The sequence below is a fragment of the Globicephala melas genome, chromosome 9 (genome assembly GCF_963455315.2).
Source record: "Globicephala melas chromosome 9, mGloMel1.2, whole genome shotgun sequence".
NCBI classification, from domain to species: Eukaryota; Metazoa; Chordata; class Mammalia; order Artiodactyla; family Delphinidae; genus Globicephala; species Globicephala melas.
The window spans coordinates 72,587,423-72,609,803 of NC_083322.1; the positions used below are offsets into that span (position 1 = coordinate 72,587,423).

Here is a 22,381-nt window from a genome sequence, read left to right on the forward strand (position 1 = left end):
TCAAAAATGCAGTTTATAGAAAACAAGGTTTAGAGTCCACTCCCTGTTCCTTGCATTTATCTTGACAAATCTCTTTTAATGTATAATGTAGTTGTTCTAGAATCAGAATGGAGGCTAAATTAAAACTGAAAAGGAGTGTTAAGAACTACAGTATCTTGGGAAACATGTTTAAAAAGGAGTTAATTTCTATAGTTCTCATCCATCTGCACAGTTTAAGTTTTTTCATTGCTGACTTCTGAAGGCAGCCATTCTCTGAATTCAGATAACATCAGTCTAGCTGGCAGGTTGGCTTGCCACAGCTGATCATTCACAACTGTGAAATAACTAAAACTAGGTGTATCAAATAGTAATCTTGAAAAGTGAGTCTTGGGGGCAAATGACAGGAATGTCTCAGACTGGCACCTCTAAAATTCTTTCAGAAGGCCAAGGTATATTGGGTTACCCTGAAAGCCAGTAATCATTTGAAGCCCTTTGCCACACTTTCTGTCACCAGAGCTCACCGTGTAGGGGCAAATAGCTTCCTGCCAGGGTCATTTCTTTTCAAAAGTAGAGTTACTGTCACTCCAGCCGAGTTGTCAAAACCAGTTTTTACATCTTGTGACTTTTAGCAGTAGTGCTCAAAGGACTGCTGAGTAACAAAACTCCTCCACCTTTATGTGCTCTTAGAGGACAACAAGATATAAAATGAAGCGAGTGGGACGTTTCCCATAGCAACTTAATGCTCTGAAGCAGTTGGTGCCTAACTTCTTCTCTCAAAAAGGTCCTGTCAGAGACAACTGCAGACACTCCTTAATCCAGAAAAACAAAAATCTACTTGAAGGGTCATAAAATGATTTAATGACTGCACATCTTGTCTCGCTCACATTAAGCTTGTACCCCATTAAGCTTTTGGGGTTTTTTTTATGAACAATTTATGTCTACCTCAAATCTTTGATGAAATTAGGTGGGATTTTAATTAACTAATACTATGTTTCACACGACAATTTTGGTCATTTTTGGTTTTTGTGTATTTATGTTTTTATACATTCAAGGACATTTATTTTCAATTTTCAGGAACTTTTGAAAATGTTTCCTGAATGTCTTAAAGAGTATAAACTTTAACTTTTCTGATCATTACTTTGAACTTTCTTTCTAGAGGATTACAGGATGCTTTTGGTGGAGGAGTCCCAAGACCACAAGCCAGTTAAACCAGTGAATATTGTTAATCAAATATCCTGATGGCTGATACTGGATCTTACTCCGTTGCCTAGCATTAGCCACGTGAACAGTAGGACAGTAACATTCTTGGATTAAGTAGCTTCTGCCCATAAGAATACAGCAATCTGTAAACCATAAACTCTTCTTCAAAACACATAGAAAGACAAACAGACAGAAACTCTGTGCTATTCAGCAGATGTTATTAAATTCTCCCATAAATTCACCTGAGCCCCTTTCAGCTTACCATTTGTTTTACCTCTTCATTCTTTAGCACTCTTTTTGCTTATTTGCTTTCTTAAATTGAAAGAAAAGAGTAATGTATTTGGCCTTTTCTCAATAAATGTCTTAACGAATTTCACTTTTCTCTGTAGTATGGGAAGTTCCTAATGTACAGTTTCGCCCTAACTCCTATTACCTGGTTTTTTTTCCCCTAAGATAAGATATTTTAAGTCTTAGAAATCATGCTGAAACTTGCAGTGCTTTTTATAACCATTTTGAAACCTCAGTTGAAATAGAGGTATTTATGGAATCAGGTGTGGTCTTTTTGTAGGTATAAAATCTCTATTTTATTTGATGACTTGAGATCCCTCCAGTTGAAAAGAATGTTCTAATTGTCGCTGACTTCAGTGGTTATAAATAATCCATTGCTTATTGTGTTTAAAGCTAAATTTATATTTCTTAATGATAAATATTGACCTATAAATCTATTAGGTTTTTTAAAAGATATGAAGGTTTTTTTTGCCTATTTCTCTCTAAATTGGATTGGCTAGGGCTTCTGTGGAGGGTCACTAAATCATAAGATGATGGCATTAGTGGAGATCACTAAGGAATCTCAAAAAGCTACTTCCAAAAGGATTTGAGGTAACAAATCCTGAAGCAGGAAAAACATGTCAGGAAACTCAGCTGTAACGTTTCAGTTAGATGGGAGGCAGAACAGGATAGTTGATTAAAAACTCTGGCATCTGATTGCCTAGGTTTAAATCCTGGCCTCAGTTCTTTCCAGCTATGTGGCCTTGGGCAAGTTACTTAATCTCTCAGTACCTCTGTTTCCTCATATATAAAATATGGATAGTCAGTATCCATCTCATAGAGTTGTGATGATTAAATGAGAAAAGACATACCACGCACTTATGATAGTGCTACTGTAATTTTTTATTTCTAATAGAATTATTGGCAGGAAAAAAATGGATTTACTAGTATCAGAAAACCTGCTAGCCTAGCTTATAATCATTTTACCATCAGGAAGAGAAGAAGCAAGCTAATTTTTACTCAATACCAGCTGTGCTCCAGAAATTCTGCTAAGTGTTTTAGCATATAATGCCTATGATGGAAAACAATCTCTAGAGTGCATAATTGCTGACTTGTTGAAAAGCAGTTTTGGATATCTTGCTGACTGAACATCAGAGAAAGACTAAGACTAGTCATATATGTATCCTTTGCCTTGCGTATTATAGCAATTACTATACTATAGAATCAGGAATGTAATAGTAAGTGATAAATTCTTTTTCTATATTTTTACTTTATATTGTTTCTAGAAATTCTTTGTGTATTCCATGTCATGTTGAAATATAGAAAGAATTATGCAATGTAAAAAATATATATATATATTTTAGTATACAATAAAAAAACAGGTAATGTCTTCTAGATCAAGAGTGCTGTAGTTACTGTCATTGCTGATGTGTGTTCATGGTATGTTAGGCTCTTGACTCGGGTTGTATTCTCAAAGTGGCTACTGTGTAGTGCGTATCATGATCTCTATAAGATGCCCTTTGGGTGTCTAGGACCCTAAACTCTTTGGGACACCTTCCCAATCCAGGGGTTTAAAGAGTAGTGATGTCATGCCAGGGTTGTAATCCCCCTGGCCGCTGCCGTATTCCTCCACGGGGGCTTTCTTCTCACACAACAGCATGATTAATGCACAGCCTTCTATCTCTCTTGCTTTTGTTTCCTTAGTTGGCAAAAATGTGTAACGTGGGCATCAGGGCCCTGGCTGGGTTGTAGTAAGCCAACAGTTCTTTTGCTCTTCACTCACTAAAAATCAGTCATTTTTTTGGAGACAGTCTGCATGTAGTTTAATCCACAAGAGATATAACTGGTTTGAGTGCATGGGAGGAAACAGTCAATAACTAATAAAAGGAAATCAGCATTCCTCAAGTTGAGAGGTGCTAAGAAGTGCTATCTCTATTTGCTGTTGAAAATGAAATTGGTTATAACGTTAGGCTTTTATTGCTTGTATTTTTTTTTTTTTTTTTTTTTTTTTTGTGGTATGCGGGCCTCTCACTGTCGTGGCCTCTCCCATTGCAGAGCACAGGCTCCAGACGCGCAGGCTCGGCGGCCATGGCTCACGGGCCCAGCCACTCCGCGGCATGTGGGATCCTCCCGGACCGGGGCACAAACCCGTGTCCCCTGCATCGGCAGGCGGACTCACAACCACTGCGCCACCAGGGAAGCCCTATTGCTTGTATTTTTGACCTGTCTCCTTCAAATTGCATGCTTTTTGGCTGCAGGGTTTTTACAGCAGCCTTTCTGCATCTTTAGCTTCCCACAAGGCCCAGTACTTATAAGATCTAAGGGGCAATATGAAGTGTCAGGGAAAATCTCACCTATCTGGGTCCTGTAGAGAAGGAGACAGACTTATTTTTTATCATTTATATGTTTAGACAGAAAGGTTTGGAAATATTTCTAAACTGTGTTGTGCATTACTTTACTTTTTAGGTAAAATCTGCTCTCCACAAATTGTGGAGTAAAATTACAAATTATTTTGTGGTTCAAAATGACCATTTTAAACATTGATTATTATATAATATTGCAGCATGGTAATGAGTCCAAGCTGTTGGGCTTAAGTTCTTCAGTTTGTATCTAAATATAGATCTTTGTGAAGTAAGAAACAAAAGTTATTTGATCCATAGTTTTTACAAGAATTAAGCGCCTGTGAGTAAGGAGGCAGGCAAATGGCTTCTAAGTTAATGTAGCAAAATCGCAAGTCAGAAAAGGATCTTTTTGATGACCATATGTTAATTCCTTTTTTTCTCTAGGATATCTCCTGGTTTGATGATAAGGAAAACAGCACAGGAGCCTTGACAACAATATTAGCCATAGATACAGCACAAATTCAAGGAGTATGTATATTGCTTTTATCTTTAATTTATTTATTTATTTATTTTTGGCTGCGTTGGGTCTTCGTTGCTGTGCGCGGGCTTTCTCTGGTTGTGGAGAGCGGGGGCTACTCTTCATTGGGGTGCGTGGGCTTCTAATTTCGGTGCCTTCTCTTATTGCGGAGCATGGGCTTTAGGCTCGCGGGCTTCAGTAGCTGTGGGGGGCGGGCTCCAGAGCGCAGGCTCAGTAGTCGTGGCCCAGGGGCTTAGTTGCTCCACAGCATGTGGGATCTTCCCGGATCAGGGTTCGAACCCATGTCCCCTGAATTGGCCGGCAGATTCTTAACCACTGTGACACCAGGAAAGTCCCTGCTTTTATTTTTAAATGGTGTATGTATATGGTATGCATGCATGCGTGTACACACATGTGTTTGTGCATATATGTGAGCTATGCTGAGATGACCCACATCATTAAGGAGACCAGATTTGTCTCAGGGCTAACAGGGAGCTCGCAGTGAAAGATATAAAGAAGCCTTTCTGTTCTGGACATTTTTAACCAAAAATAAAGGAGATTTAGGACATGTAATAGGATAACCAGAGGACTAAAGAAGATACCAAGAATGAGTTAGAGAAAAGAGCTCAGAATTAAATAGTAAGATAAGAAAAAGTAACAAAATGAAAACACACACACATAACTTAGAAGTTTTAATAAAAGAATGAAGTTTAGTTGTTCCTTCCCCCCAGAAAATAAAATCTTATTTAGCATAATATGTAACATGTTAAATTCATATGCATCTGGAAATGGTTCTGTGCTAGTTGTTATACAGATCAAGTTAAAGAGATATGTGTGATCATGACTGGTCACAATACATATAAATAAAATTCATGTTTATGAACCATATTCAAAATCAATGACAGAAATGACGAGCATAATGTACGTCAAAGTGACACTTAAATATTTATGGGCAGTAGAGTAGTGTGGAAGAGATGAAGGGTAATTTATTAGTTTTCTTCCAATTATTTTAATAAAATTAACCTGTATATTACAAGCAGGATTTCTACTATAATTGAGAAAAGGAATGCAAAACAAGATTTCCCACTTTTAAGTGAGGTAAAGTTTTTGATCTCTGTTAAAATAAGAACTCTACAAGAATTATAGACTTTCCTTTTTCCTTATCATTCATGTGGGAGAAAAGGAAAGTCAATGATGCACCTCTGAATGACAGAAAAATCTTAAAAGTATTTTTTTGTTGGTTAGAAATACTGAAATGTTGATTACAGCATTGCTACCAGAGCAACAAATTGTCAACTGAAACAGCTCTTCAAAATTGTATTTTCTTTTGGAAGCTATTTCCACAGGACATGGCCACTATTCTAATTTTTGTAACTTTTGCAAGACTTCTTTGTTCAATATATACATATAAGGATAGATTTATATTACTAGAGAATAAAACAAGTTGGTTACAATTATGAATATTCACATGCTTCTGTATTGGTTTGGAAAACTAATTTTATGATGTAGAAAGAGCTCAAGAGGAAAGGGGGCATCATCTTCATCTCTTCCTAAAACTTTTTTTGATAATTTTGAAAACAAGACTCTAAATTTCACTAGATAGTATTTAAATTTTAAAGTAAGGCTGAGGAGCTGGATTGTACTTGTATAAGTGGGAAGAAAATGATGGATAAAATTTCACTTAATAGTTAACTAATGAGCATAGCATTAATCTTCCATAGCACAATAGAATCAGATAAATAACAACATCTGTGTTTAGAAATTCAATGGTTCACTACTTTTGGCAGAAGTATCAATCCCTATAATTCCCTTTGAATCCCCATTCTACAAAACTTGGTTTTTTTTCCTTTGCTGTGTGCACATTTTTCTCTTACTACCTATCATCATTCAGATCTTTTAAGAATCCAGTGAAATAAGTATTCTTACTATAAGCTATACTGGATACGTGAGACATCTCTTTCAGTATTTACTTAAATGAAAAGAACAAATTAGTGCTAAAGACGAACATTACCCTCCAAATACCCATTAGTTGTTTCTAATACATAATGTTGTCTCTCATCAAGAAAAATTAATGGGAATATTTGTCAGTGTGATTCCTTATAAGCCTTTGACTAATACTATTTGAATCATTTGAAAATTTCCTGTTTCAGTTAGTAAATGTTGGTCTCATGATAACTTCTGGGCAAGTCAAATCATTTTCATTAAATAAGAAGTAGTAGCTAAACACTAGATGGGTGGAATACTGATGGCACATTTAAAGTTGAAGAATTTGGAAAGCATAGCAACCAAAGAAGGATTCCAAGAATAAGACTGTGTCTACTGGCATATAATTCACATAAACCCTTGCTTTGCCATATATAGGTAGATTCATATCTAACTTGAATGGATTCTCTTTCTATCGAAGGAAGATTATTTACTAATCCTAGTTGTCCACTATTTCTTTTATCACAAAGACACACCACACTAGAGATGAATCAGTAAACAATAATTTGGGGTCATATATCCTATCATATCAACTTAAGATATTTCCATCTCAGTTTCTTCATCATGTAATTTCAGTTACATGTTATTTTATCAAATGTATTAGGATGAATGTTTATAAACTAACCCTTTAATAACAGTAAATTTTATTCTGAAGCCCTTACTAATTACCAAAAATATAAATTCCTGGCTATTTTTAGATGTTCTGATACTTTGAGAGTCATGAGAAAAACATGTTAGTGAAATAAGGTTATAGGACAAAATGATTCCTGAAATAGTTGATTGAATACAACCAATTTAACTGGTATTATTTCAGCCCAAGGCAATGGCTTACTGCCAGTACATCTGTCAACAGACTATTTTCTGTGTAGTATGTAGTTTTATTAAAGGTATAAAGCCATTTTAAATTCTTTGGGAGACTGAATTTCACAAAGTTACAAAGTATTATTTCTGTATATTTTAGCAACCCCTTTTCATCAACCAGAAGTCTTACCTCACTTTTGTCCACATGAAAGTGTGTGACTGATGCCACAGTGTACACTTGATATACCGACAGACACAATGTTAGTTCCGAGAATTCTCATCAGAACTACAGTTACATTGCCCCAAGAAATAAAAATTTCCTTTATTAATTCCTAGAGCCCAGTGAATTGATTAGGTAGAGCTAGGGTATCATTACATGGACAATGGTGACCTCACCTTTTGGTTTAACTTTTTGACATGGAAAGTGTATAAAACAGCTTAACATTACTTATAATTCAAACAATGTGAGTAGTCTTTGAAATCACTTTACCACAGTATAAGGTTGGCATATAATTGCTGTTTTGCATTACAATTTTAGGTTGAATTAATTGAGCCATTATCAAGTCTACAGCAAAAGCTAATATCCAAAACCATAGTGGTTAAAGGTGGTCCTTCCTATAAAAAAAAAAATTTCAATCTCAGCCCTGAACTCAAAACTTTGCAGTGAAACTTTACCACTGCTAAGCCCTCAAACTGTTGTCTGGGAAGACAAGTCAAGAAATTCAGCTTCCACTTTTGACAAAAAAAGAAATAAAGATAGTAAGGTCTACAGGAGCAAATGAACTTCGCCACTGGTCCAATAATGTGTGATAAATTCATTTATTTTCCACAACATACTTGCTAATGAATAATAGGGTGAATAACAATAGGCCTTAAACACCTTACATTTTCACAAACTTTGTAATTTGTCCAACTAAACCTTTTTGTTTTTTCTGCTCTACAAATATTTTTGCCACCATCAGTTATAATACATCTTAGCAGATTACACTTCAGGTTATACTCATCTAGTTTATCTCTCAACTTCTTTGAAAATATTCTCACCTTCAGTTGTTCCACACAGACTATTCATAGCAGCTAATTTTAAAGTCACTTCAAACTCAGTATCTACTCCTCAAAAAAGCCAACAGTTGAGCAGTATCAGTAACATATGTCAACCCATCAAGAGCCAGGGAAAACTACTCAAAATGACCTATGTTGGTTTTCAGTTGATAATTGATATTGCTGTCGTTTTTCTCAACTTTTTGAGCAGTTCTTCTCATCAAAACGCTAGTCATCTGATATTAGTTTATGCTTTCTGAACAGATTTCTTCCACTGTTGCAGTCAAACATGATTTAATTAACTCACTATCTGTGAGTGACTTTCTTTGCTTAGCTAATAAATGAGCCACTCAGAAACTTACTTTAGATTCAGCCTTGTTTTCACTTTTTAGTTTTATGAAGAAATTCTGCTGTTATTCCATTCTGTGTTATTTCCATTCCATTTGTTTCCCATTTCTAATTTTTATAAATGTTACTTTCCTGTGAAATAGGAATTTTGTGATGCGTGCTTAGTCTGCTAATGTCGACCTGTTTTGTATATTTTTAAGACTGTATAGTCTCATGGCATAATAAACACAGCACTGTGACATCTAATTAGAACACAAAGTGATCCACAGTCCATTGTGCCTTCCTTAAAAGCAGGACATCCAAAGTCCACTTTTCTCTTCCTTTCTTGTCTTTAGATAATGGGCATACAATGGTAATTTTTAAAACTAGGATGAAATATCACAGTACAGCAACACACAGGGCACTCAACATGCTGCCAAATTATATACAATGTCATCACAGTGAGCAGCAGTACAAAGCAAGGAGAGCGGCACATATGGTTTCTCTAGCAACCCCTCAACTCCATCATTATAGTCCTAAGACAGCTATAGTCAATAGGTAAACAAAGAGGCATGGCTGTGTTACAATAAAACTTTTTTTATGGATACTGACATTTGAATTTGTAGAATTTTTATGTGGGTCGTTTTCATTTATTTTCATTATCTCTTAACTTTTTGAATGTATGTTATACAATGATAATAACTTTTAATGTCATTGTCTGTCTGGGTGAGTTTCAACTGATTGATTTTTATGCTCATTATGGGTCGTTTTTGGTGCTTTTTGTCATACCTAGTAATTTTTGTGTAGATGCCACACATTGTGAATTTAGCATTTTGGGGTGCTGAATATTTTTGTATTTCTAGAAATATTCTTGTTTTGTTCTGGGATGCAGTTAAGTTACTTGGGAACAGTTTGATCTTGCGGGGGGTCTCGATTTTAAGATTTATTAAGCAGGACTGGAGCCAACAACTGAGGCAAGACCCTTCAATATACTCTACCCTATGACCAGTGAATCATGAGGTTATTCAGTCAGGCTGGTATGACCAAGCGTATGGTCTTGGTATGACTGGTATGACTAGCCCTCACACATGCATTTTTCAGTTGAATACTCAAGGAGGACCCTCTGCAGATATCCAGATTTCTCTTTTTGTATACCTCTCTCTTCTTCAGTGTTCTGTGCTGCAAACTCTAGCTTCCTTGGCCTCTCCAGACTCAGCTTTGTCTACTCCACTTATGGAGTCTGTTAGGCTCTATCTCAGTTTACCTTTCCTATCCTGAAGCCTGGAAGCTCTTTTAAGGGGTAAACCGTGGCAAACATAGGGCTCACCTCGTTTGTTTCCCATTTCACCCTTGGTTGCCTTAGGTCTAGTATCTTGAAAACTATTGGTTCATATATTTTGTCTATTTTTTATTTGTTTCAGATGGGAGGACAAATCCATTCCCTCTCTTCATGTTAGCCAGAAGCAGAAATCCTGCTATATAGAATTTTATTTCTACAATTGCTTACTGAGTATCTTTCCATTTATTTCCTTATGGCAGCCATTCCTCTGGAACTTTCTTATCAAAGTTATATGACCCACATTTAGCATAGTATTTGGACATAGTAGATACTCCATAAATAATTGTTATCTGTAGAACTATTTAATTATGACTTTCTGCTCTTGATTTCCAAGGAAAAATTCTATCTTCATGCACGTTGATAAAGAATCTAAAGAAGTTTAATTAAATTTCCTCTGATTGCAGTTCTAAATTCTTTCCAGAGCTACACTATTTCTCTAGGTCTTTAAGGCAATTTTAAATTGTCTTTTAGTTCTTGTAGTATTTTTCAAGGCCAGATGTCTGTTGTTTTCTGTTAATTCTTCCTGGAACAGGAAAGATATATTCAGATCCTTCTTATCCTACTACCATCACCAAAAGGCAGGGTTTGTGGCCTGTCCATGGCTGAGTTGACTGAATATTTCAGTAAGTTTCTGGTAGCTTAAACTAAAATGCCATTTAGAAAGGTATATGATCTTACTTTCAAGAAGCAGATTAGTACAAGAGTGAATAAATCAAGCTTATTGAATAAGCAAGGTTATGCAAGTGCAAGTCACTTTATAGAAAGTTCTTATGTCCCAAACAAAAAGCTCAAATACAAGACCGTTCCATTAAAAATTTGGCAAGTTTACACTTGTATGTTTTTAGACATGAGGTTGGTTTGCATACTCCTTAGACTAATTTTAAGTGACTCTCAAATGTTCATCTGATGTGCCTCTGATAATTCCCTCTACCTCTTTTTCCAACACGCCGCATAATTTTATACTCAAAAACTACAATCCTCAGCATGATTTCTGTCTTTACTTTTCCTATTTTTCACCTTTTGACTTCATTTTCTTTTGATTTCCTGTAAAGAGCTGTTATCTTAAAGTAAATAGGATAAAAACAGAGGAAGGTGGTGAAAAAAGGAACTATATTATGGCCACCTAATAGGAAATACCCAAACAGAAAAGAATAACTGTTCCCTGGATATGTTTTCCACTTTTGTTAATATAGATATCGTGCCAAAAACTGAGATCTGAAAAAGGAAAAGTCATTGACCTCAAAATAAGAAAGTACAAAGTGGAAATTAATGAATGTATAAAGGCCTAAAAACATAGCTATCAAGTAATTGATGGCAAGTAATTTCTTAGTAATATTTAGATAAATTTTACATTAAAAGAACAGTGACTATCTTATTCTTAACAAAACTTGATTGTAATTTTTAAAAATACTTCTATTTTACAGCAAAAAATATATATGTTTATGTGGCTGTAGGAGCATTCCATAGTTAATCTGATGTGGGGTGGGACCTTCAACAGTACAAGTACTTAAGTTCCACAGCCTCTTCATCCAGCTATCTGACCTATATAACTTTGAAACTCATGGTGAGGGTGGGAGGAGAGGAGCAAGTACAGTATATTGGTTTGTAAGGGCTGCCATAACGAAGTACCACAGACTGAGTGGCTTAAACAACAGAAATTTATTTCTTCATGGTTCTAGAGCTTAGAAGACCAAGATCAAGGTGTTGGCATGGTTGGTTTCATTCTGAGTCCTCTCACCTTGACTTATAGTTTTCTTCGTGTTGTGTACTCACATTGTTTTTCTCTATGCAAGCATGTCTGCAACCAAATTTCCTTTTCTTATAAGGACACCAGTCATATTGGAGTAGGGCTCACCCTCAAAACCTCATTTTAATCTAATTACCTCTTTAAAGACCTTATCTCCAAATACAGTCACATTCTGAGGAACTGGGATTCAGGACCTCAACATATGAATTTGGGTGGGGGGTGTAGAACCATTCAGTCCATAATATACGGCATCATTTATCTCTGCATCATCCTTAAACTCTCAAGAGGCAGAGTGTAAGCAAGCATTAGTACCAAATGACATTTTTATTTCAGCCTCATAGCTTAGAGTTAGTGTATAACGCCCTAAAGCATGTAAAATGGGTTACCTGTCTGAGTTTTCAGTATTTAGTGGTTTGTTTGGTGTTTGTTATTGTTATTTGTTTTTACTTTTTTGGGGTTTTCTTTGATAGTTCAGTGAAAAAAATGGGAAAATAGTGGATCATTATCAGATGCAGTCTTGAAACTAAAACCACAAAAGTTTTTTAGGAATAAGTCAGAGCCCTGTGGAGAAAGAGGGCTTTTTATTGTTATTTTAATGATGATACTAATTTGGGGGATACTTCAGTGAATATTGATATCACCTTGTAGAGAAGCAATTTGACAATATCTATGAAGAATGTAAGAGTATATACCCTTTAACATATAACTCCAGGCTAGGAATTTAACATTAGGAAATAAAAGATGAGCACAAATATTTTGCACAAAGATGTTCATTACATCTTTGCTTTCAATAGTGAAAAATTGGAAGCAATCTACTAGATATTTTTTGAAGACTATTTAGTGACCCAGGAAAAAGCTTGCTGTATAATGTAAAGAGATAAAAGCAGGATACAAAGCTGAATACACACAATAATCCTAATCTGAATGTGTGTATGTATTTATGTCTGGAAGGATGTAATTTTTAACATTATTTAGACCTTTTCCAATGGCCATGTTTTCATGATCAGAGCAAAACATATGTTTGAAAATGTGAATTGATATCTTGGTTGATTATAGCTGTGTTTCTAGGTAAATAGGTGTTTCATATTTTCATCACAGCATAAAGGAATTTAACATTTCAGTTTATTACTTAACATGTGTCCCACTGAAAGTTAATTCATAAGACATGCAGTTCTCGTAAAGCAGTTATGAAGATATTTCTACTTAATTTAAGATTTTTTTCCAAATTTCTTTTAAGTTACCTCATACCATGCTGTTTCCAACTCCTTTTCTGTCTTGATATTGCCTCTTTAGACCTTTGCTGAGTGAAACCAAGTTATGAAGTGCAGAAAAGGGACCGCAAGATATCATATCCAAAGTATATACTTCAATGAATATCCTCAATCATTCCATTCAGCACTACTACAGTGTAGTGACTAAAAAGTACCGGCCCTTTTTCAGTGTAAGGGGAAGGGGCAGGGTTGGTTTTGGAGCCCACATATGGTAAGTTGGGCATCCATGTGAGGCAGCAGCCTCATGTGGGAAAGCCAAGCCAGAGAAGAGTGAGGAGGGTATGCATGCAGGGGAGAGACAGGGGTCATGATAGCAGATTGGTCACGATCTGCATGATAGCAGAGAGATTGATCAAGGAACTCTGTTAAAGAAAATGGGAGCCAGGTTTCTCACTGTTGAAGAAGGGGATAACAAATATTAGAAGGGAGAAAGCTGGAAATAACCTTGTGTTTTTGGATTGGAACTGGAGGTATTGGTATGAACTCATGGATTTCAAGAAATGTAAATAGAGAAATAAATATAGATTTCAATATGTGCTTGCATCTATGCACACACACATACACACACACACACACACACACACACACACACACTCCCCAGTTCTATCTACTAACATTCCACTGATAATGAGTACAACTAGCACCATATATTGATTTTTTTAATTAAAAAATTTTTTTTCTTCATATAGTAAGTCCTAAATAACATTCTCCACTAACAGGAACTGGAACTCCTTGGAGAAATGACAGATTTCAGGTGTAGGGCCTGGAAAATCTTTTTGTGCCAGAAAGTAAGAACATATTCAAAAATAATAGGAACATGTCAAAGGACAATATCAGACATAATATAGACAAATAAAACATAATGACTCCTTAGTAGTGGACATTTTTAAAGTATAACTATTATTTAATCTCTAAGTATAAATTCAAAATAAAAATCTATGTATAAATCCTAAAAAAGAAAGCTTATCTTATTTTGCAAGAAACTATAATAGCAATTCTTGTAAATTTAAAATTAGCTGACTTTTTTCCAAAATATGTCTGATTATAGGCAACGGGTTCAAGGGTTGGTGTCTTAACACAAAATGTAACTAACATGGGACTTTCAGTTATCATTTCCTTCATATATGGATGGGAGATGACACTCTTGATTCTGAGTATTGCTCCGGTACTTGCTCTGACAGGAATGATTGAAATGGCAGCAATGACTGGATTTGCCAACAAGGATAAGCAAGAACTTAAGCATGCTGGAAAGGTAAAATAAAGACTGTTGTTCCCATCATAACCTTTTAAGAGAAAATCAATAAGAGCTCCTATCCTTACAATACATAACTTCCTTTCTTAGGAATCTGTAAAGTGATGTATATGTATTGAAATTCATACAGATCAGTTTAAGATGGGGTGTAGATAATGTCATAGCAATAGGGTGCATAATTTAGAGCATAGGCTCTGGAGTCAAACTGGCTGAATTAGAATCCACATTCTACCACTAACAAATGTGTGATCTGAGCAAGTTACATCAACCTTTCTGGACTTCAGTTTCTTCCTCTGTAAAGTGGAAATAAAATAGTATCCCCTTAGAGATCTTTATGACTATTACAGAAAACACTTAGTCTTATTAGTATATGCAATAGTATCTGGAAAACAGTAAGCACTCAGTAATGTCAGCCATTATTACTGTTACCAAATCGTGGGGGAATTTGTTAACATTGTGATTCTACATTCTCTGATTATTGAATAATTGAATGTCTTGAATAATTCTGGGTATTTTATTTTTCAAAATAAAGAGGAAATATAATAGTTACTAAATTCAAGGCAAGGTACTGATATTGGTAGTGCCTAAAACAAAGCTTTAGAGACAAGGACCATTTTTAAAATGATCAAAATGAACAATGTATTTACTTGGAAAATTTTTTGACATATATAAGTTTCTCAGAATCAATCATATTCATAAAGATAATCATTGTAGTAGTGATTTAGAGAAACATTAGTAATGTAGTACCATAATATCTAAAAGTTGAAAGAGATGTCATTTGATCCAGCCACTCACCCAAAGTAGAAATCTCTTGTACAACATCCCTGTTGAGCATATATCCATCTTTTATCCACCCTTTTCTCCAGTGGCAGGCAGTGCATTACTTTCCCAGGCTGCTGCCTACACCTTAGATGGTAAGGAGTTCTTTTTTTTTTTTTTTTTTTTGGTGGCCTTCTATCCTTCTCTTCTTGCCTTTCATCTTGATTGAGGTCCAAAACCTGCTTCTCGTGACGCTATGAAGCCGCATCATGTAAATGCCAAGTCTTCTCTTGGTCACCCAGCCCCAACTCCTCTCATGATATAGTTTCAAAGATCTATATCACATTGGTGAAAGGCTTGAATATAAAGATGATTTTAATATCATTATGGTCTGTATCACAGTGATTGTATCATATTATAAATAGCATGAATATTCATGAATAGGGATCCAACCAAGCACAGGACTCATAGAAATCTGGTTTTCATGACCCTTGGACTTTTCCACCTTTCTTGCACTAGATAAGGACCCTTGGAATGTCTGCTTGAGCAGTACAGACTGAACTACATAGCATATATTTGCTTCAGAAACACAGAAAAGTTGTTCAGCCCTCCGTGTGAGCAAATTATCACAATTTCCAAGTTAATCTGGCCATAATTAATTATATTTTATTCATCTTAATTTTTATGTCATGAGCTTTAGTTGCTTATGTGCCATTTGATTTTTTTCCTTTTTGTATTATTAAAGTAACCTCAGAGTATACAATCAATAACTGCAATCAAATAAGCAATGTGTCCTTTCCCACTAGCTTTTCAATCAGTCACTTTACCAAACACCAAAATTTAGAATATGGACCAGTAAAACATATTGGTCCTTCTTTGGTTGCATGTGTAGATTTGGAAAAATCATCAAGTGTTTTATTTTTCAGGTTTTAAATGACCATATTAGTAAAAAATAAATAAAATGACCATATTAGTTTTTAAAAAAGGACTATTTTCTAAGGTTCTGCTTTCAGTCCTTTCTTTATTGTGAAAAATGATCACAAGACTTTTTCATTCATTTCTTTTTGTTTTCCTCAAGATTTCAGCATTCTCATCGATTTTCCCCATGCACTACAAAATGTTACAGATGGAGATTTCTTTGAGTTCATTTTGAAATTATGAGAATTTAGAGCAGAATCCAGGTGTCCTGACCATGGTCTACATATCAGTTCTCTCCCGTAACCCAAGTTCTCCTTCAAACAACCTTGGGTATCCACCTAGGTCTTCATCTGTCCCACAGTCCACTCTGCCAGCCTGGAAAGAGAATGTGGAAGCAAAAAGTTTCTCTTTCAAGTCAACATGTGTTCTCATGTCCAAGAAGTTATTCTGCGCCAAAAGTCTCCTCCATTTTTGATCCCCCTTCTTTTTGAAAACTATATAACTATGAAGAAGCATTACATTTGACCTAAATATCTTTTTAAGTTCACAGACATCAACATGAAAAACAGCTATACAATATCTTATACAGAATTCAAAAGCCACACTCCATGTTACTTTACAGCAGTGTTTCTGAGAACTTTGGTTGCTATTTGCATTTCTGTGCTAGAATAAAATAATTATTTACTTGATTCTCTCTTCTGTCTTCTTCTTAAATCAGCTCATAATTCATAGGACAGCTCCTTTGCATAATTACATACGGACATAATGCTCACTAATGTTTGATCTCTCTGCTTATGGAACTAGTTTAAATAGAAACTCAATGAAGACTTAAAGAGGGCTAAATTTAGACCAGTGGACGAAATCTTTTCAAAAGGAATTTTCCTCGAGCTTATTATCCTAATATATTATTTTCCTGTCTTATTTTGGGGAAGGAAAAACAAGAAGCTAAGAAAACTCATCAGAAAAACTTATTGACTTAATGTACTTAATATGTCCCCGTTGTGACTGTAACTCACAACCAGAAGTTCAGCCATTACTAATTTTATTTCTCTATTTTATTATCTTGTTTTATAATATAGCAACCGAAACTGTGGAGAATATATGCACTACAGTGTCATTAACAAGAGAAAAAGCCTTCAGGCAAATGTATGAGGAGACGCTTCAGACTCAGCACAGGTGATTGTAAATTCATACTGACTGTGTTAACTATAGTTTGTTCCTATAAAGGCAGCACTCCTGGGTGACTCCAGTGGTTTGCCTGCCAACTCATTTGCTCTGGAATCTTTCCTAGTAATGGCATAGCGTAATTCCTTATATGACTCCACCAAGAGGAAACTAGAAAGAGGATTGAGAGCAAGCACATTTAGAATATATGTTTTAGGTCCTCCCACATTGCCATGAACTATAACAAAGTGTGCATATTTTTCTTATTTCCATGAAACATGATTGAGGAAATAACATATTTAAGAAAGAAAATAATATTGCTTAGCCCTTTATATTGAATCTCTATAAAGAGTTCACATTTTAAAATGAATATATGCACAACAAATGTGATCAATTCTTTTAATTTTAAACTAGTCCTCCTTACCACATTTACTTAGTGATACTCTTTGTATTACTTTATCAGAAAGATAGCTTTGTACTCTTTTACACTCACGCTTGTGGTTGGTACCGCCATTTAATTCCCACTATTCTATTAGTGCAACATTAGGATAGAAAATATTTTTAAACCAAATCTCTTTAACTCTTTCAGTAACTATCCTTTCACAGACCTTGTCCATTCATTTGAAAATACATAGAGGCAGCTTTGTTACATTGAACTATAGAGCATATACCTATAGAGAAAATCATTACATTTATTGTTTTCTCTATAATAATTCTCAGTAGTTAAAAAGTCATTTTCTCGGGGCTTCCCTGGTGGTGCAGTGGTTGAGAGTCCGCCTGCCGATGCAGGGGACACGGGTTTGTGCCCTGGTCCGGGAAGATCCCACATGCCGCGGAGCGGCTGGGCCTGTGAGCCATGGCCGCTGAGCCTGCGCGTCCGGAGCCTGTACTCCGCAACGGGAGAGGCCGCAGCAGTGAGAGGCCCGCGTCCCGCAAAAAAAAAAAAAAAAAAAAAAGCCTTCTTGTTATCCATTGTCTTCCAAGGTGGAGATGGCTTTATCAAGTGTGACTGTAAATCAGTGAGGTAAGTTCCTTGCTAAGCAAATACTCCAGGAGAAACACATGTAAATGAGTATTTCTCTTCAGAAAAGTCACATTGAGAATTGATCATGGCATCCCAATGAGGCTGCCTCTTCCCAAAGCATTTGTTGGTGCTTCTATTTGGAACTCTGTTCACATAGTTATGAATTTCTTTACTTCACAGAAACACCTAAATTCAAATTCTGAAATTAGAAAAATTTATCTTGGGTATTAATTCTGAGCTTCTTAAGTCTCCCTAAAATGTCAGATTGTTACTAATCTGTATCATAAATGTCACTGCTAAATGTTTAGAGCTAGAGAAATCCATACAATATTTGACTCCAAAAAGTAACGTTATTTTCTTTTTAAGAAGCCCACCAAAACATACACATCAAAGCAAGGATCAGCCTCTTCAATATAATGACTTGGGAGGTTACACCTGTTTCAAGGATACTTCCATTTGGCAAAAAATGTCGGGAACTCCTCTTTGGGATTTACCTCTCAACACTCAGACACATTCTTTTGAATATCCTTATTGGTGGCACATATTTGTACTTTGAGGATATATTCAATTTGAAGAAATGACCAAAAGTCATTTGAAGCCAAATAATTTCAGAATAACTTGGAATAATTTTCAGTTCCTCTTCATGTGTTTGTTTGTTTGTTTGTTTGTTTATCTATCAAACATTAACTGAGTTCCCAGGAAGTTTCTTTGCTAGGCACTCAGAAGGAAAGCATCCACAGTTCACCAACCTAATATTTTTGAATCTGTGGGGCCACTTAGAGGTTTCATGAAGCAGATTTTCTTATAAAATGGAATATCTGTATGTAAAATGTCAACAGGAATTTTAGGCTCCCTGTTCTACCATGTTTTCCTACCCTCTAAAACAGTGTGCAGTACTGTCCGTGTGAACATATAAATCACAATTATGACATTTAGCCTTGGACTTCATTCTGATTACACAGACTAGTTTACAGAGATAAATTAGCAAGAAACCAAATGTAGACTCACCTAAATTACTTCATTCAGTTCACCAGCCTGCACTAAATTAGCAAGTTGTTTCTTTGGTTCTTATGAAATGCAGGCAATCACAAGCTTAAAATTTGATTGTATTCCAAAAGTTTGCTTGCAAGCCAATCGTTTGAAACTCAGAACATGTCTTCCTTACGTTGCTCTAAACTTTCTGCAGCCATCTTTAAATCCCCAGTGTCCCATTCCTTCATATAACTGTTCCTTGGTATTAGTAGAGAGCAAGCCAATTAAATATATTTATACTAATGTAGGATGTCTGATGATTTTATCAATTCTCACAGAAGAATTTTCATTTATAAAAGCAATTATAATCCCAGTTACTTTCTAATGGATTTAGCTGAAGATAGTGTAACAAAGCAATCAAGAGAGAATCACCTCATTTTCCCATCACCAAACTCACTAGGGTACCACTGACTCACCATGCTGCCATCTCCATGCAAGAACTAAGGTCCTCGTCTGCAATAGGTTCCTGCAATCATCTCTTCACATCAGTTTCTGTCACTACTGTTTCTTTGCTTTATAATCACCTGTCATAAGAAAAAGAAAGAAATCTCTCCCATGACCTTAAGTCCCCTTCTGCCTACTTTCAATGTCTCTGTTCTCCTTTGCAGCAAAACAAATTCTAGAGTAGCCTATTCTTGTTATCTACACCTTTTCATCTCCAACCTCTCCTAAACTCATTCCAGTCAAGCCTTGATTCCCACCATTCCACTAGAAAGACTCATTATCAAGGTCACCACTGACCTCCATCTTGCCCACCCATGACCCATCCAGTGTCCGGTTTTCCCATCTCATTTAACTTGACCTCTCAGCAGCATTTTATACTCTCCTTCCTGAAACATTTTCTTCTCTAGGCTTTTTCTCCTTTGTTATTGGCCCCTCCTCCTCTATTTCCTTTACGGGCTCCTGATTTTCTGCTGGGCCTCCACGTGTTGGGGGGCTTTAGAGTTCTCAGTGCTTTTCATCCACACACTCTAATTGGTAATTTCATCCAATCTAATGGTTTTTTAAATATTACCTGTATCTTGATGACTCCCTTCTGTGTATTTCCAACTCTGACCCCACTCCTAAATACCACATGCTTATCCAACTACCTACTGAACATCTCCACTTAGGCATCTAATCATATCTTAATGTGTCCAGAACAGAATTTGAAGTTTTTCCTTCCCAAAGTGTCTCTTCTCCAAGACTTCTCCATCTTAATAAACAGCACCACCATCTATGCAGTTGCTCGGCCCAAAAATCTAAGAGTCATCCCTTATTTCTTCTCTTGCCTTCACCCACCACATGCAGCACCAAGTCTTAACAGCTGTAACTCCAAAATACTTCTTACCATCTCTACCCATGTTACCTTCCATTTTATCTCTTTGCCTGTCTTGACTGGACCACTGCAACTACCTGCTCACTGATGTCCCAGTACTCACTCTCTTGCTTCCCTGTAATCCATTCTCCACACAGTAGCTAGGCTAATCTTTTAAAACACAAATCCAATTCCATCAATTTACTAAAATACTGTAATGAATTCCCATTGAAATTTGAATAAAACCAAATTCCTTACTCTGACCTGAAAGCTCTACACATTTGGGCCTCTGCCTTCCTTTCTAACCTCATCTACCATTGTCTTTTTTTGTGATCTGCACATCAGACCCCTACTTGCATTTCTGTCCCTGGAACTCTCAGTGTTTTTGCACTTGCTCTTTCCTCTGTCTGGAATAATCATTCAGTTCTTTACTGGGCTGCCTCTTTCTCACCATCCAAGCCTCTGCTCCCAAGTCCACTCCTCAGAGGGACTTTTGCTGATGGCTCAAAGTAGTCCTCTTAGCCCTTCTCCTCATCACTCTCTATCCCATTACCATGGTTTAGTTTGTGTACAGCACTTACCACTATGTGAAATTATCTTTTTTGTTTCCAGATTTATTGAGTGCATAGACTGTAAGCTCAGTCAGAGCAGAGCTTAGCCTGTTTTGGTCACTGATGTTTCCCTAGAGCCAAAAACAAGAGCTTGGAACATCATAGGCACACAATAAATATTCACTGAATAAAAGACTGAACCAAAAATAAAGGGAGAGACTTGGAGTGGTGCATAATTAAGCAGTCCAGTCATTCCTGGAAATGTATTCCCAGATTCAACTTTTCCACATCACTCCTGTTTTTTACAGATTCTTCTCTTTTTCTTCCCTTCTACATCCAAGTGCTTTGGCATAAGGACTGGATGTAAGTCAAAGACAGCCATTTATAGAAAAGTAGAATGTTTGTAGCTGGGAGTCTACTTCTCCATACTGAGATTTGTTTAGATTAAAACTAAGCAAAGAATTTTCTTAGTTAAAGAATGATACAACTTCAAAATCATGCAATCACTATCATGCCTGCAAATGACATCAGGCAGGACATTTCTTGAATGGGGCCTCTCAAGGCTGCCAACAATTCTGTTTCATATGATAATCACTATAACACCAAACTTGATTGAGTCCTTACTTAGTATTAAGGATTTGTAATACATTTTCTGCTTAATCTTCTCCACTACCCTGTGAAATACTATGATTCCCATTGTACAGATGGGGAAAATTAACACTCAAGGAAGTTACCTAACTTGCCCAAAGTCAGTTAATCAGCAAGTGGCAGAGCACAGATTCAAGTTCATGACTCAAGATGCTAGGGGCTTTGCTTAGTTGACATTTATTTTTATTAATTATGATTACTAATTCTGTGACAAACTTTCATAGAACCTTTCTATAAAATTATTGTTTTTTTAAAAATTCTTGTATAGTTTTCCAAACATTTAAATATCCAGAGCTGGGCTGATTCTTACCATAAATGGAACAAGTAACTTGCTTAATATTAGTTTATGACCCTAAAATATAGGAGAATCAAAAGGCCCCCATACAAAAATTCCTCCTCCTGCTGGACTACCATATATCCTGAATTTTTTTTTCATTAAGTTCATTGAAAAGGGTCATTTCTGGAGACGTAAGAATTTTAGCTGTCAGAACATATGTAGGACTGTTAACATGAGAGCAACGATTAATGAACAGTAATCACACTGGTATTTCCTAGTGCCCTGACGGAAGGAAGAAACAAGGAGCTATCTGAGCTTGGACCACGAGTATCATTTTTGATTTGAGTTTCATTCAACCAGACTACAAACAAAGTAAGGATACCCATACTTTTATAGTATGGACAAAGAAGAGAGGCTCTGGGAAATATGGGTATGGGGCTGTGCAAAATGTGAACAGATGAGATTTGTCTTCAATAGCAAAATCTTCAGTTTTCTTAGAGACCCAAAGTGGTCCCCAGCTACCATAAACATATCACAAGTGTCCCTTTAGACACACTAAACTACACCTGGCCTAAAGGACTCTGTGCCTTCCAGAATCTAAGGACAGAGACAGCTTTCTATATAATCAGCTAATTGAATGGAAGATTT

At 36.0% G+C, this 22,381-nt stretch overlaps 1 protein-coding gene across 1 annotated transcript in view; it reads left to right on the top strand.

Moving 5' to 3' along the window:
* The window catches only part of ABCB5 (ATP binding cassette subfamily B member 5), a 111,626-nt gene that overhangs the window by 70,914 nt on the left and 18,331 nt on the right, over positions 1-22,381 (top strand). The window contains 3 exon segments of the mRNA XM_060305017.1: positions 4,233-4,316; positions 13,860-14,063; positions 16,816-16,916. Of these exon segments, the coding sequence (XP_060161000.1) occupies positions 4,233-4,316; positions 13,860-14,063; positions 16,816-16,916 (389 nt within the window).